This window comes from Engystomops pustulosus, chromosome 7 (assembly GCF_040894005.1).
Source record: "Engystomops pustulosus chromosome 7, aEngPut4.maternal, whole genome shotgun sequence".
Taxonomy (NCBI): domain Eukaryota; kingdom Metazoa; phylum Chordata; class Amphibia; order Anura; family Leptodactylidae; genus Engystomops; species Engystomops pustulosus.
This window is the reverse complement of record NC_092417.1, coordinates 19078570-19096212: the sequence shown is the minus strand read 5'-3', so window position 1 is coordinate 19096212 and position 17643 is coordinate 19078570. Positions and strand designations below refer to the sequence as shown.

The following is a 17643-nucleotide window of genomic DNA, read 5'->3' as shown; positions in this document are numbered from 1 at the left end:
ATCCCAGCCTGCCCCTGCATCCAGGCTGGTGACCCAACTCCTGAGGTTCCCTCTCCAAGAGCACTATCAGTAACCTGCCTTTGTATAGAATCGCTTGGCCTGTTGCTGCTGTTGGTTCGAATAAAGAACTGTAAGTTACTTTTATGCACAACATTGCCTCTGACTGGTCCCTGCTTTGGCTGTATCACCATCAAGGGCGCCCCATATATCTACCAGGGACACATACTACAGACTGTAAGGGTTTCCCTAGGGAGAACCAGTACCACAGCCTCTCCCTCATCTAATTTCTTGCCAACACCACCTGCTGGAGACCTGCCAGGCTGTGGGACAGCTCTCCGGTTCCCATACCAAGCACCGTGACACTAGCGTGCCTAGGCCACAACCGCCAGCCACTCCTGTATTCTGGGCCCCAGCTGCCTCCAGGCCCCAAGAAAAGGCTAGGTCCCGGTGGGGGATGTTGCATTTACGTGAAATCCTGCAGACATTTTTCCCTTTAAGAGAGTGAAGCATAAACAAATGTCACAAACCTGAATGATTTAATGTGACATTAAAAATATATATAATCCCTCCAAAATGATCGGTGAGAATGTCCTACAGAAAATGAGGACCACATGTTATTACTGCAATTTGTCATGTCACGGGGGGCACTTAGGCCCCAAACACACCAGGGCCTAAGGCCAAGAGCCCGAACGCTGACAACCGGAAATAACTTGACATGCTGAGTTCAGTTCCGGTTACTTAGCGTTCAGGCAGGAAGTTTCAGCCAGCACATGCCCAGAGTGTGAGTTGGACACATTGCACTCGCTAGTGTGTGAGGGACCTTAGTGTTTAACAACTGACTTTTGCATTTTGGCCTCATTTTTCTAAAAGGTAAAAGTTTCAAATTTTTCCTCACTGCCTCCCATAAGACTAATCATGTGGATTGACCTGGGAATCTCATTCTAGTATTGTTTTACTCTTAGTAAATTTTTTTTGTGCATTCTATAGGGAATGAACCATCTCTGGGATAATATTTAAACTCAACAACTTCTCAGTGGTTCTCATTGCTGTGTTTATTTTCAAGAAAAAAATGTTCAGCTGTGATGAGCATCTAATTACAAATCCTGGTCTTATCAAATATCGAATTTAAAAGGTCAGTTCATAAATTGCATTGCATTTCATTTAGTGGTTTATATTTTAAAAATAATTTCATGTTTTCACACATTCTTTTAATTTTTTTTCAAAACTTTATTTTTACTTTTTTTTACCTATTTTTCTTTAAGGCATTGTTAGGGTCGAAATAGGTATAAAATGACAAAGCACCATGTGATCTATTTTTTTGTAATAATACTATGAAATAGAAGCTTATAATGGGTTTTCCTTTCCACTTTAGTCATTTTGACAAATGGCATAAATAGTTGGGGGTTTCCATTTTGAATTGGAGTCTCGATTTGGGTCATTGGTGACATATTACATATGTCTTTAAAATCTATTGCATGTATATCTGTAATCTATCTCGTTATCTATCATCTATTTATGGAATAAAGATTCACCCTGATGTTATAACTGATACATAAAGACTATTAGTTATAATTGAAACTACTATCTAATGTACATCAACGTAAAAATTATCTGTTATTATCTGTTATGCATGTGTTTTTTTTTGTTAAACCAAAATAAAAAGTATTAAAAAAAACACATCCATAATGGTTGACTGAAAATGATGGGTGACTTGAAACTTACATTCATGTTAATGGGGTTTTTAAACCTCTGTTCTTTACTTTATTTAACTGAGGTAAGGAATGGAGGTTTGATCGGTAGTGTCACCTGAGCCGTACTGTATATTACAATTAAAGTATTACAATATTTATTGTTTATTTTCTTATATGTCTAGCTAATTATTTATATTTTTTGTTATTAAACATATTAAACATGTCCAATGATTAGATGCAGAGGCTCCCGTTTCTATTGCCAAGATCCCTGCAATCATGTGATCTGTTATGTTATGTTCCTGTATCTTCAGTCCGCGCTAACAAGAAATATGTTTTGATATTTTAAAATATTTAAAAATGTGGTTTTATAAATATATTTTAATCCTTAATGAGTGAAGACAAATGGTTGTGTGGGAGGTCTTCAAAGATGTCACCCTTCAAAGATAAAGATATATAAAATATGACTGAAGAGATATTAGGTAAGACCTAGAATTAAACAAATGAAAAACTTTCCGAATATAAATTGATGGATAATTCAACTCAAACTATTGTGAAGAAATTCATCCTTCTTAGACTTTCTACCATTCCTGGTCTTCAGATTTTCTTCTCTTTGCTCTTTTTACTAATGTACATGGTGACTTTCTCGGGAAACTTGATATTGATCATTGTGGTTCAGTTTAACACCCAACTCCGGACCCCAATGTACTTCTTCTTAACCAACTTGGCTTTCATTGATATTTGCTTGTCCTCAACTGTTGTACCCAAGATTCTCTCCAACACCTTGTCTAGTGACCAAAGTATCTCATTCTTTGGATGTGCAGCTCAGTTGTACTTCCATCTTGCTTTAGGGGGGTCAGAATGCTTACTGTTGGCCATCATGGCCTACGATAGGTACATAGCTATTTGTAAGCCATTACGATATAATACTATTATGGACAATACATTTTGCCTGTGTCTTGCTGGTGGATGTTGGATTGTGAGCTTCTTAAATTCCTTTCTTCTCACTTTCTTTACCTTTCGACTACCTTTTTGTAGGTCCAACATTATCAGCCATTTTTTCTGTGAAATGCCCCCTCTCTTTCATATTTCATGTAGAGACACTTGGCTAAATGAGCTAATGAAGTACATTGCAGTTGGGTTAATTGTCCTTGGTTCTTTTATGTTGATTCTCATGTCTTATCTTTTCATAACCTTGACTATACTCAAGATCCGTTCCACCAGAGAGCGACAGAAGGCCTTCTCCACATGCGCCTCTCATCTTACTGTGGTCACTTTGTACTATGGTGCCATTATGTTTATGCATCTACGTCCACGTTACTCATATTCTCCAGAACAGGATAGGGTTGTAACTGTTCTCTACACAGTGGTGACTCCAATGCTGAATCCCATCATCTACAGTATCAGGAATAAGGATGTAAAAAAAGCAATGGTAAAAACTGGGGCAAAAAGAAAATTTTGTCTGGAACTACAATTATAAAATATATAATCTGGTTTGCAGCCAGATCTTGTGCAGTGAGCTCTGCAGATTTTTGTGGCAGATAACTTTTAAAAAAGCATTAGCAAAGCGAGTGTATGAGCTTGGCGGCGAGTGTGCATTGATCCTAAGTGTGTGCAGTGTCTTAAGTGTGACTTACGTTTAAGGGACTTAAGTTTGAGGGGCTTTAGCAGGTAACTTCTGTGTTCTGTGTTACTTTGACTGTAAATTCTTCATTCTGTGCATAATTCTATTGTAATCCCCATTAGAATAATGGACTCCATAAATGGCATTGCTACACGGTGTACATCCTGTGCCATGTATGCTTTCCTTGAACAGCCGTTCGAGGGGGAATACTGCTGTGTGGGGTGTGTGAAAATTGCTCATCTGGAAGCCCAGATTCTGGATCTAAATGAGCAAGTTTCAAGGCTGCGGGCAATTGATAATATGGAACGAAGTTTGCTGCTCCTGGAGCACAAACTCTCTGGGGAAGATGGTTGTGGGGAGGGAAGTATGGAGGTACAGAGTGAGGGGGCAGCTAGTTGGGTAACATGTAGAAGGCGGGGTAGAGGGAAGAGTTGTAGAGAGTCTAGTCCTGATCTGGTGCACCCCAATAAGTTTGCCAGGCTGGAGGATGAGGGGGATATCAGCTCTGGGGTAGCAATGCTGCAGAAAGATGTGGCCGCTAGCAACCAGGGGAATGTGTGCTCCAGTAAGAAGGGTAATGGGAGCAGAGGCAAGGTCAGACAGGTGCTGGTAGTGGGAGATTCGATTATTAGGGGAACACACAGGGCAATCTGTCACAAAGATCGTGCATACCGAACAGTGTGTTGTTTGCCGGGTGCTCGGGTTCGGCATGTTGCGGATCGGGTTGATGGATTACTGGGAGGGGCTGGTGAGGAACCAGCGGTCATGGTCCACATTGGCACTAATGACAAAGTAACAGGTAGGTGGAAGGTCCTTAAAAATGATTTCAGAGATTTAGGCCATAAGCTCAGGGCAAGGACCTCAAAGGTAATTTTCTCCGAAATACTGCCTGTACCACGTGCCACACCAGAAAGGCAGCGGGAGATCAAGGAGGTAAATAAGTGGCTCAAAAGTTGGTGTAGAAAAGAGGGGTTTGGGTTCATGGATAACTGGGCTGACTTTTCTGTGGGCTACAGGCTCTACAGTAGGGATGGGCTGCACCTCAATGGGGAGGGGGCCGCTGTTTTAGGGGAAAAAATGGCTAGAAGGTTGGAGGAGTGTTTAAACTAGAGACCTGGGGGGAGGGCAACTACACTTGTGCAGGGCAAATAAACGGTGTACATAGAGAGCTGGGAAGAGCCATAGTCCATGGGGGAGGAAGGGGGGCTGGAATGAGATTGGGGAATAAGGACAAAAGGAATACGGACAGGGAAAACCATATAAAGTGTATGTACACAAATGCCAGAAGCCTCACAAACAAAATGGAGGAACTGGAACTCTTGATGTTGGAACGGAAATATGATATAGTGGGTATCAGCGAGACATGGCTGGACAGTAGCTATGACTGGGCTGTTACTATAGATGGTTATAGTCTTTTTAGAAAGGATCGTATAAATAAAAAAGGGGGAGGGGTTTGTTTATATGTGAATTCTTGCCTCAAGCCCGTCTTGCGAGATGACATCAGTAACGCAAATGTGGAGTCCCTATGGGTGGAGATAAGAGGAGGGAAAAATAAAAATAAAATATTACTAGGGGTTTGTTATAAGGCTCCAAATATAATGGAGGCAGCAGAGGAAATGCTGATAAGTGAAATGGATGCGGCTTCAAAGCATGGTGAAGTACTTATCATGGGGGACTTCAATTACCCAGATATTGACTGGGGGGCAGAAACCTGCAGGTCCTTCAAAGGTAGCAGGTTCTTGTCAACAACAAAAGACAATTACCTGTCGCAACTAGTCCTGGAGCCAACAAGAGGGGGGGCACTGCTGGACCTTATCCTTACCAACAGACCTGATAGGGTATCAAAACTACAGGTTGGGGGGAACCTGGGGAATAGTGATCATAATATCATTGATTTTGTATTACGCTTTACTAAGCATGTTAGTGAAGGGGCAACCAACACTCTAAACTTCAGGAGGGCAAATTTTCATCAACTAAGGGAAGACCTAAAAGGCATAGACTGGGATAATGCTCTCAAAGACAAAAGCCCCCCCAAAAAATGGGACTTTTTCTCATATATTCTGAAAAAGTCCTGTGAGAAACACATACCTTATGGGAAAAAGCATAAAAGGAACAAGAAAAACCCTATGTGGCTAACTAGTCTTGTAAGGAAAGCAATAAGCGAGAAAGATAAAGCGTTTAACTTGCTAAAACGTGAAGGTAGCGATGAGGCATTACAGGATTATAGAGAGAAAAATAAATCCTGTAAAAAACAGATAAAGGCCGCAAAAATAGAGACTGAAAGAAATATTGCCAGGGAGAGCAAAAATAATCCCAAATTATTTTTCAAGTATATAAATGATAAGAAACTAAAAACAGAGAGTGTGGGTCCCCTTAGAAATAACATGGGGGTCATGGTGGAAGGAGATGAGGAAAGGGCCAATCTACTGAATGTCGCCTTCTCAACTGTCTTTACCCAGGAAAATCCCCTGGTGGAAGACACAATGAGGAATAATGTAAATTCTTTTTATAATGTCAACAGTTTAACCCAGGAAGAGGTACGGCGCCGCCTCGCAACCACTAAGATAGATAGATCACCTGGGCCAGATGGCATACACCCCCGGGTTCTGCATGAATTATGTACGGTGATAGACAGACCGTTATTTTTAATATTTGAAGATTCACTGAGGACTGGTTATGTTCCACAGGACTGGCGCATAGCAAATGTGGTACCAATATACAAAAAAGGATCAAATAGCGATCCTGGAAACTACAGACCCGTAAGTCTAACTGCTATGGTGGGGAAAATATTTGAGGGGTTTATTAGAGATGCTATCCTGGAGTATCTCACTGTGCACAACCTTATAACCCAGCGTCAGCATGGGTTTATGAGAGATCGGTCCTGTCAGACTAATCTGATTGGTTTCTACGAGGAGGTAAGTTCAAGACTGGATCTGGGGGACGCTGTGGATGTTGTATATCTGGACTTTTCAAAGGCATTTGACACCGTGCCACATAAAAGGTTGGTATATAAAATGAGACTGCTGGGAATAGGAGAAAATCTGTGTATCTGGGTAAGTAATTGGCTTAGTGATAGAAAACAGAGGGTGGTCATTAATGGCACATTCTCAGATTGGGTTGATGTTACCAGTGGAGTGCCACAGGGGTCAGTATTGGGGCCACTTCTTTTTAATATTTTTATTAATGACCTTGTAGTGGGTTTACACAGTCAAGTTTCAATATTTGCAGATGATACTAAGCTGTGTAAAGTAATAAATACTGAGGTCGATAGTTTAGCATTACAGAGGGATTTGTGGAAGCTTGAGGGATGGGCAGAGAAATGGTTGATGAGGTTTAATGTAGATAAATGTAAAGTTATGCACTTGGGTCATGGAAACAAAAAGTATAATTATGTTCTAAACGGTCAATTACTTAGTAAAACTGAAGCTGAAAAGGACTTGGGCGTATTGGTGGATGGTAAACTTAATTTTAGTGACCAGAGCCAGGCGGCTGCTGCTAAAGCAAATAAAATAATGGGATGTATCAAGAGAGGAATAGATTCTCATGATAAAGACATAATTCTGCCCTTATACAAATCCCTGGTCAGACCACACATGGAATATTGTGTACAGTTTTGGGCACCAGTATATAAAAAGGATATAGTAGAGCTGGAACGGGTGCAGAGGAGAGCAACCAGGATTATTAGGGGAATGGGGGGACTAGAATACAATGACAGATTACAAAATTTGGGATTATTCAGTTTAGAAAAAAGACGACTGAGGGGAGACCTCATTACAATGTACAAATACCTGAACGGACAGTACAAGGATCTCTCCAAAGATCTTTTTATACCTCGGCCTGTGACCAGGACAAGGGGGCATCCTCTACGCCTAGAGGAGAGGCGATTCTACCATCACCATAGACAAAGGTTCTTTACTGTAAGAGCAGTGAGACTATGGAACTCTCTGCCGCAGGAGGTTGTTATGGCCGACTCTATGTACATGTTCAAGAGAGGCCTGGATGACTTTCTGGAGAGAAAAAATATCACGGGTTATGGGGATAAAACATTTATTTAATTCTTGAAGGTTGGACTTGATGGACTTGCGTCTCCTTCCAGCCTTATATACTATGATACTATGATACTAAATACATCTTAAGAACAAACCTCCGGAACCTATATTGTATGTAACCCGGGGACTGCCTATAGTTTGTTGCAGAAGTAATAAAATAACAGTCATCGTGATTGCAGCTTTAGGCTTTGGGCCTGGAACTTTATTTGCTTTGTACTTTCAGCAAACATTTTATAAATCAATAGTAAAAGTGAATACAAGAAATATACATAAATAAATACAGGCAGTTTCGTACAAGACAGGTTCTGTAGGTTTGTTCTTAAGTTGAGTTTGTATGTAAGTCGGAACTGTATATTTTACAATTGTAGCCCCAGCAAAAACATTTTTGGCCTCTGTGACAATTGGATTTTAAAAATGTTGGGTTGTCATAAGAACCAGGATTAACAATGAAGCTTAATTACAGACATCTGTGATAACTGTTACAGCTGATTATTGTAGCCTAAGGCAAAAGTAAAGTGAATTACCAACATCCAGAAACTAGAGGTCATATGTAAGTCGGTTGTTCTTAAGTAGGGGACTGCCTCTATATATATATATATAGATATATGATATATATATATATATATATATATATATATATATATATATATATATATATATATATACATATATACACTCACCGGCCACTTTATTAGGTACACCATGCTAGTAACTGGTTGGACCCCCTTTTGCCTTCAGAACTGCCTCAATTCTTCTTGGCATAGATTCAACAAGGTGCTGGAAGCATTCCTCAGAGATTTTGGTCCCTATTAACATGATGGCATCACACAGTTGCTGCAGATTTGTCGATTGCACATCCATGATGCGAATCTCCCGTTACACCACATCCCAAAGATGCTCTATTGGATTGAGATCTGGTGACTGTGGAGGCCATTTGAGTACAGTGACCTCATTGTCATGTTCAAGAAACCAGTCTGAGATGATTCCAGGTTTATGACATGGCGCATTATCCTGCTGAAAGTAGCCATCAGATGTTACAGGGTACATTGTGGTCATAAAGGGATGGACATGGTAAGCAACAATACTCAGGTAGGCTGTGGCATTGTAACAATGCTCAATTGGTACCAAGGGGCCCAAAGAGTGCCAAGAAAATATTCCCCACACCATGACACCACCACCAGCCTGAACCGTTGATACAAGGCAGGATGGATCCATGCTTTCATGTTGTTGACGCCAAATTCTGACCCTACCATCCGAATGTCGCAGCAGAAATCGAGACTCATCAGACCAGGCAACGTTTTTCCAATCTTCTACTGTCCAATTTCGATGAGCTTGTGCAAATTGTAGCCTCAGTTTCCTGTTCTTAGCTGAAAGGAGTGGCAACCGGTGTGGTCTTCTGCTGCTGTAGCCCATCTGCCTCAAAGTTCGACGTATTGTGCGTTCAGAGATGCTCTTCTGCCTACCTTGGTTGTAACGGGTGGCGATTTGAGTCACTGTTGCCTTTCTATCAGCTCGAACCAGTCTGCCCATTCTCCTCTGACCTCTGGCATCAACAAGGCATTTCTGCCCACAGAACTGCCGCTCACTGGATGTTTTTTCTTTTTCGGACCATTCTCTGTAAACCCTAGAGATGGTTGTGCGTGAAAATCCCAGTAGATCAGCAGTTTCTGAAATACTCAGACCAGCCCTTCTGGCATCAACAACCATGCCATGCTCAAATCACCTTTCTTCCCAATACTGATGCTCATTTTGAACTGCAGGAGATTGTCTTGACCATGTCTACATGCCTAAATGCACTGAGTTGCCGCCATGTAATTGGCTGATTAGAAATTAAGTGTTAACGAGCAGTTGGACAGGTGTACCTAATAAAGTGGCCGGTGAGTGTATCTATATCATGTAAACATGACAAATGTGATAATTGAATCTCTAATCCCTTTTTATTCTGAAATGTATGTTGATGGTCGTCCTGCCTCGAGGATCACTGAGGTGGTGGATTTCATTAAAGTCTTTTGAGAAGGGCTCACTGACGTAGTTTATTAGGGAATAAAATTTAACTTTATTAAATTCAAGATAAAAATTGAATTTAATAAAAGTTAAATTGTATTCCTTAATAAACTACGTCAGTGAACCCTTTAAGAAATAAGTGTAGTTTGGGACACTTTATCAAGCACGCTCTTCAGTGATTCCCCCCCCCCCAAGTCTTTTGAGAAGGAAGCAGGATGAGTCAAGCTCGTCAGTAGAGATGAGCGAGCACTAAAATGCTCGGGTGCTCGTTACTCGAGCCGAACATTTCCCGATGCTCGAGTGCTCGTTTCGAGTAACGAGCCCCATTGAAATCAATGGGAGACCCGAGCATTTTTCAGTAAAATGACAAACTGAACGAGCACAGTGAAAGAACACAGTGCAGAACAGATTGCAGATGTTCGGGAACATCTGCGATCTGTTCCGGAGACACGCGTGCAGAACGGTGTTCTCCGCAATAGTATTTGAAGAACAATATGTGTGAAGAACAACTTGCAGATGTTTGGAAACATCTGAAAGTTGTTCTTCAAATACTATTGGGGAGAACACCGTTCTGCACGCGTGTCTCCAGGACACCTGCGATCTGCTCCGGAGACACCCGTGCAGAACGGTGTTCTCCGCAATAGTATTTGAAGAACAATATGTGTAGAGAACAACTTGCAGATGTTGCCAAACATCTGCAATGTGTTCTTCACACATATTGTTCTTCAAATACTATTGCGGAGAACACCGTTCTGCACGCGTGTCTCCGGAACAGATCGCAGATGTTCGCGAACATCTGCAATCTATTCAGCACTGTGTTCTTTCACTGTTTTTTTCAATTAAACAATTACATTAAATGTTTTATGTGTATCTTTTTACTGTTCTTCACTTTTTTTTTTTTTAATTAAATGCTCGTTATTGAGCAGGGCAAATACTCGTCCGAGCAACGAGCCGGTCCGAGTATGCTTATACTCGACCGAGCATCAAGCTCGGACGAGTATACTCGCTCATCACTACTCGTCAGCTAGGTCCTCAGCTTAGAGAGGACTGCAAATTCACAGACAAAGACTGTGGAGGAAAATTAAGACTGCAAGTCACACGATGTTCAGATTCAGTATAATTCCTGATGTAAAATGAGTAAAATATATTTACCAGGATGGGATAAGGAAACCATTGCCTCGTAGCTACCTTGTAAGGCAGCCCCCTTACATCAAGCTTCACTTTTTCACAAATCCTAACGACATGATATGGGATTAAAGCCAAATATATTCATTCCAAAAAGAATGGACTCCCAACGGTGAACAACAGTGTCTCAATGTGTTTGTATCTCTTCAGTAAAGGGTAGGGAACTGGTTTAGCTGAGTGAGTGGCTGAGGAGAGCTCTCCTTAAAGGAAATCTATGATCAAAACCCATCATGATAAACAGGGGACACTCATTCATAGATCCAGACACTGGGACTGTGGTAATCATTTTATATTTGTTGTCCATGGCCTCTGTTATAGGACGCTGGTAGTTCTATAAATTGTTATGCAATATAACGATTAATATCACTACCTTCCTTGTACTGTTTACTCTATTCTATATCTTCTGTTTCTAGTCTCTGTATTGTACACTATAATTTACCACACTCAGGGTTAATACCAACAATATTTATTAACACACTAGAAGTATACAATGTTAATCACAATACCCACAAACCCACAGAATCCAACCCACAACAATGCATATAAACACACACGCACACACATATAATGATCTTTACACCTAACTATCCCTATTATTACAGAGAACAAAGGGGGACAGGGAGATTGACAGGAAAGCAGGGGTACAGAGATAGGTTAATAGTTGGAAACAGGGAAGCAGGGGTACAGAGATAGGTTAATAGATGGAAACAGGGAAGCAGGGGTATAGAGATAGGTTAATAGGTAAACAGGAAAGCAGGGGTATAGAGGTAGGTTAATAGGTAAACAGGGAAGCAGGGCTACAGAGACAGAGAACAGGGGAGCCGGGGTACAGAGATAGAGAACAGGGGAGCCGGGGTACAGAGATAGAGAACAGGGGAGTTGGGGTACAGAGATACAGAACAGGGGAGTTGGGGTACAGAGATACAGGTACTCAGCCAAATCCGGGAAGGTGCTATAGTGTCTTCTCTGTGGTGATCCTCTTAGCTGGTGGTGATGGCAGATTCCTTCTCCTTTCCTAGTTGGTCTGTAGGGAAGATTTTCCTCTTCTGTCCTCCACTATCATCCCCTTATAAGTCTCTCCTCTGTCCCTTCCCCCAAGATGGTGGACAACAGTTGTATAACCCTTCCTATCCTGTATTTCCAATACAGGATGTGTATTTAGTCACCCATCCAGACTCCCTCAGGTAGGAATAACAGAGATCCCGGATTTCCATCCTGGCATAGAGGTGTGAAGCATCTCTAGATAACTGTCCCTGGAGAGTTTGAGTGACATTCCCATAATAAAAGGGGGTTGACATCCTGCTGTCCAAGGATACAGATATGTGAGATTGCCCTCACCACATCCTGAGTAAGAAGATTACAGCAAACAAAGGGAGAGGTAATTGTTGAGGGAGAAGGCAGTCTCTGAAGCTGCAGCAAGCAGGGGCTATGGTAACATCCCCAGGAGTACTTCAGGTTAATTAGCATAATTTTCAAAGTTGATTCTAGAAGGAAGGAGGCCAGAGATAACAATTATAAGAAGATTACCACAGTCACGGTGTCTGGATCTATGAGTCAGTGTCCCTGGTTTATCATGCTTGATATTGATGGTAGATTTCCTTTAAAGGGGTTATACGGTCCACAAACCAAAAAAAAAAAAGTCCTGGGTGTGATAAATGCACCCCCTAGTCATACCAATACAATGGGGCAGATTTACTTACCCGGTCCGTTCGCGATCCAGCGGCGCGTTCTCTGCGGTGGATTCGGGTCCGGCCGGGATTCATCAAGGTAGTTCCTCCGCCGCCCACCAGGTGGCGCTGCCGCGCTGAAAAGCATCTGAACGCACTCAACTTCACCGAGCCGGACCAAGTGAAGGTAAGCGCGTCCCAAGCGACACTTTTATTGTTTTAAATGCGGCGTTTTTTCCGAATCCGTTGGGTTTTCGCTCGGCCACGCCCCCCGATTTCCGTCGCGTGTATGCCGGTGCCAATGCGCCACAATCCAATCGCGTGCGCCGTAATCCCGGGGCAATTCAGGGAAAATCGGCGCAAATCGGAAATATTCGGGTAACACGTCGGGAAAACGCGAATCGGGCCCTTAGTAAATGACCCCCAATGTTTTCCACTTAAATCATGTGGAAATCATTATTTTTACAACGGTTTACCTTTTTAATCCTGAATGCCAGGATCGATGAATCAAGATGGCCGCAGCACTCCGCATGGGGACTTCAAGTCCCATGATACTCTGCTCCCACGGAGCAGTGTGCTCGTGCACAGAATGCACAGCACAGCACCCATTGGCTGCTTGTGCTGTGCGCTAGTATTGTGGAGCGTGCACGACCGCTGTGCACGCTCTGCAAGTTCCCCTGGCTCATTGTGGCTCCATATATGTAATGCAGCCATGTACGAGCATTACAATGTGTGTGGCACATGTGCGCACACACAGGAGGCTGGCGCTTGTAAGTGGCCGCGGAGCGCTGAGTGCGGACCACGAATGCGCGGCCAGTGCTGCAGAATGTTTACCTGTCGTATCCCTGGAGATGGGAAAGTAGAAAACACTGCTAACCTTCTAACTTGCAATTTAATTATCTGTAAAACCCCCAAGAATCGTTAATAACATTGAATTAGTGTAGTCAGTGTTTATAGGTTATCTAGAAAGTGGGGGGCAATCTCTACAGCCGTACAACCCCTTTAAATTCCTTATGTACACCCGGTAAACTAGTGATTTCTGTAAAGCTTCTTGAAAGATAAGGAAAAACTTAGCATGTTGGTATTTAACCATGATTAACCTGAGTTGTATAGCTTTTCCAGCATATGTTTGTATATGTGTTTTATAGCTTTTCTGTTGTCAGTTATTAAAAGTGTTAAATTTTAATAAATTTTAATGGAGACTGTATGAGCCATTGTAATGTGATGTTAACCCTCACATGCAAGATAAAGGAGGCGGAGTCAAATAAAATGATTTCTGATTCTTTTCTGTATTTATGAAATAATGACACTAAGAAAGGCATCTCTACAAATATAAATCCCTTTAGAGGACTAAATGGCCATGAGAGTGGCTGAGTTTGCTGTACGTAAATAGATGTTCTATTTCAGACTTTGTTGTATTCATATGTTTATCCATTACCCATTCTAGAAATCTTAATTGCAGAAATCTTACCCAGAATTCTCAGTGCAGCATGTATGGCATATAAAACGCTATCTACCTTCAAAGGGAATCTTTGTAAAGAGACTGAATAACTTCCTGACCCACATCAATGGCCCTTCACCTAGCCAAGCTACCGAAACCTAAACAGCCTTGGTTACAGTTGGGTGTCTATTCCTTCTTTACCTATTATCTCAAGTCATGTTATTAGGTTTTCTGAAAGTTGTTCATTGAACTGTCTTATTTGATCAATGGACTGTTTGTGTAATTGGGACTGCAGAATAAAAATATTTATCGTCCTGTACATCGAAATTTCTTATGTTAAAGGACATCTATCACCAGATTACTGCTGGTAGAGTGTCCTAAATAGGCTGCTCTTTACATCTAGGGGATGACAGGACTGTGTTTTACATGTATTTGACTTTATTGCTGAAATAATAACTTTGTAAAAGTTCCGGAGGCACTCAGGCTGACTCCGGTCAAGCTCCTCTCAGCTTCCACAGACTTTAATTTATGCACGCCCCCCCACTGCAAGCCTTCTCCTAGCACCAAACTAGGAACTAGGAGAGAGCACCATCTCTGATGTCACTAGTGTCCCAGCCAGCAGGAGAAGGATTGGAGGGGTAGGGGCGCCATCAGCCTGAGTGCCTCTGGAACTTTTACAAAGTTATTATTTCGGCAACAAAGAAGTCGAAATCAATGTAAAACACAGTCCCCTAGACATAACAAGCAGCCTATTTAGTATACTTTACCACCAGTAGTACCACTGATGGTAGATGTCATTTAAATCAAAATCCACCCCCCCCAAAAAAAAAAAAAAATCAATAAGATGAAATAGCAACAAACTGAGAATCATACATAAGAAAATATAGAAACACTTTGTTTAAAAGCCATATCGAGAATCCAGGTGGTATCATTATGAACAGTAAAAATACCCTGGAGTCCCTGGAATCTAGTAATGATCACATAGACTAGACTGACTAATTGAGATCATTATACAGAAAAACTCATTACTGCACCTCAGAGACCAAAGATGTACTTATATATGGCACATTCTGTAGACTCTCATGATTTTTCAGAATAACAACATTTTCAGACAAAGACTTATAGATGTGATGAAAGGTACTAAAACTAAAACTACAGAGAATATTGAATCATTTCTTTTATATTTTTGTGCAATATTTGTAGTGTTAATTTTGTATAGAAATAATAATTAGACAGAGATATTAATAAAATAAATATTTACTAAAAATAATTTAAATGAAATGTGTCCTAGGTTTTCATTCCTAATGTTGTAGATGACCCTTTAAGACTTTTTGAACTTGGTTTCATATTTCTGACTTTTTGAATTATATAAAATTGCTTCATGTTTTTTCTAAAATATTAAATGAGGGAAACCCACTTAAATCAATATATACCAAGAGCCTCTTAATCGCATTGCCAAATTTTACTTTTACTAAGTAGATTGCTTCTACTATATTTTGCCTGCTGGCTGCATAGTGATTGTGAGATAAAGCAAGATGGTAGAGAACATTTGCAGTTTCAAGCTCTGTTTACTGGGATGTTTATGGATTGAGCATTAATACAAACCATTTGTAGAATCATGAATCACTTTGCAACCTAGGTAAGTAATTTGTGAATATTTTGTCTACTATTCTTTCATCAGTATAATACATCCTAGCAAAGTGCAAATATAAATCAGGAAGGATTTGAGGAACACAACAAGGAAATCAAAATGTTGACTTGGTCTCCAAATCCCAACAATCTCGGCTGGATCATCTTCGATATCTCCTGGAAAGCAAACCTGATCCATGGACATCCCTCCATCGACCTGTTTGCTAATGTCTTTAGCCAGGTGGGGAAACTTCAGAAGGCTTAGGCAGTCCATGTCTTGAAAGTCTGTTTTGGTATTGTGGGTGGAGGGGAAAACACATTATAGGGAAAATAACCTAATGTAACTATAACTGTATACCATATCGCAAAAAATATTCTGGAAAGGTTTGCAGAACATGAAAACCCATCTATGAAAACCTATGTTGACAAAAAAGTCTCATCTATGGATAGCCCTCTTTAAAAAGTGTAGGACTTTTAGGCCCTACTGCTTTTTGTCACCTTCATAGATGTAGTCCATGTCCACAGGATAGTGCTTTGGTGACACAAAGGAGCACATTTCCTGTGCAATCCCCTTTCCGGAGTGTCCGCCGGAATGCACATCTGCCGCAATTCAAGAAGATCCTGCGCCTGATATCCTGCATGTGTCGCTTCCCCGCTCAGGTCCGACGGAGTTCACCTTCTTCTTCTTCTTAGTGCATGTTAGTGCTTGGCTTGCGACACAAATTTAAATGTTAAATCCCACACTTAGTTTGAATCCGTCGGATCGCTCCCGATTTCTGTCACGTGAAAGCCACCGCCAATGCGCCAAAATCTGATCGCGTGCGACACAATCCCTAGGGTGATCCTCATAAAGGTGGAAAACCTGACGAAAATGCGGCCGCGGGACCCTTAGTAAGTAAGCTACAAAGTGTCTAACATAGCATATAAAGATCAATTAACCAAATTCAAAAAATTTCAGGCATATGCTTTGCAACATGAATTTTGAAAAATAATGCTAAATATCTAACTAATCATTTTTTTCAGGCTGTAAGTAATATTTATGGGACAATTTAATCAAACATCTCCAGACAGCTTCATCCTTCTTGGTTTATCAAATGTCCGTTCCGTTCAATTTATCTGTTTCTTCATCTTTCTTCTGATTTACTTGACCACGGTATTAGGAAACCTTCTACTCATCTTCGTGGTGACAATGACTCCAACTCTACACACCCCTATGTACTTCTTTCTCAGTAACCTTTCTGTTATTGACATTAGTTTCTCATGTACCATAGTCCCAAAAATACTGGTGAACACCCTCTCCACTCAAAAAAGTATCTCCTTTTCCGAATGTGCTATGCAGATGTACATCCATTTGGTCCTAGGAGCAACAGAAAGCATATTACTTGCGGTCATGGCTTATGATAGGTTTGTAGCCATCTGCCGACCTTTGCATTATAAGATCATCATGAATTATAAATTGTGCATTTGCCTCGTTGTCATCTCATGGAGTGTGGGATTCATCAATTCCTTAATCCTGGTCCTTCCCACCTTGAGCCTTCCATTTTGTGGATCCAATCACATCAACCATTTCTTTTGTGAGATACCTCCTCTCCTCCATATTTCCTGCACAGACACTCGGCTCAATGAAGCCTTGTTATACGCCTCAGCAGGGACCATTGTGATGTGTTTATTCTTTTTTATTCTAATCTCCTATGCCCATATTATGGCCACCATCTTAAAAATTCATACATTGACAGAAAGTTATAAGGTCTTCTCCACGTGTGCCTCTCATATCACTGTCGTGACCCTCTACTATGGGACCATTATGTTCATATATTTGAGGCCCTACTCTACATACTATCAAGACACAGATAAGATTGTTTCCCTGCTATATACTGCAGTGACTCCAATGTTGAATCCATTCATCTATAGCATGAGGAACAAGGACTTCAAAGGCTCCATAAACAATATAAATAAGCAAGTTAATGTACACAACTTTTTATGCCTTGATCCCTGAAATTTAGGGTAATTTTAAAGTTTCCAAGCTTCTCTCTCAATGTTATTCCATACGTCTCTTAAATGATGAAGAACAATCATCCAGATCCCATTGCACTGGCTCATCACCTAAACTTATCTGAACTAAAGAAGACGTTTCAATGCTGAAATTGTTCTTTCAATAAATTTCTAAGATGCAAAATTGTCTTATGATTGTCCCTTAACACCAAGGCAGCCCCAAAGTTAACACTCATTTTTACATGTCATATCCTGTGTAATGGCCGTATCCAAGTCATGGCTGAGTGTAGAGTACTCTGTTATGTCTGCACATGGCATACCCCCTACCAAAAATCCTGGTGTGGGATTTTCTTATCTCCTTGAG

The 17643-nt window shown here is 41.0% G+C and overlaps 2 protein-coding genes across 2 annotated transcripts; both read left to right on the top strand.

The window, feature by feature from the left end:
* Positions 1 to 2217: 2217 nt before the first annotated feature.
* LOC140070050 (olfactory receptor 5AR1-like) lies at positions 2218 to 15552 on the top strand. The gene is made up of 2 exons (XM_072116377.1): positions 2218 to 3120; positions 15355 to 15552. Exons 1-2 carry the CDS (start codon positions 2218 to 2220, stop codon positions 15550 to 15552), a joined length of 1101 nt encoding a protein of 366 aa, XP_071972478.1.
* A 774-nt stretch (positions 15553 to 16326) lies between these two features.
* On the top strand, positions 16327 to 17283 carry LOC140070049 (olfactory receptor 2G3-like). Its single transcript, XM_072116376.1, has one exon. The coding sequence runs from the start codon at positions 16327 to 16329 to the stop codon at positions 17281 to 17283; it is 957 nt and encodes a 318-aa protein (XP_071972477.1).
* Positions 17284 to 17643: the final 360 nt, after the last annotated feature.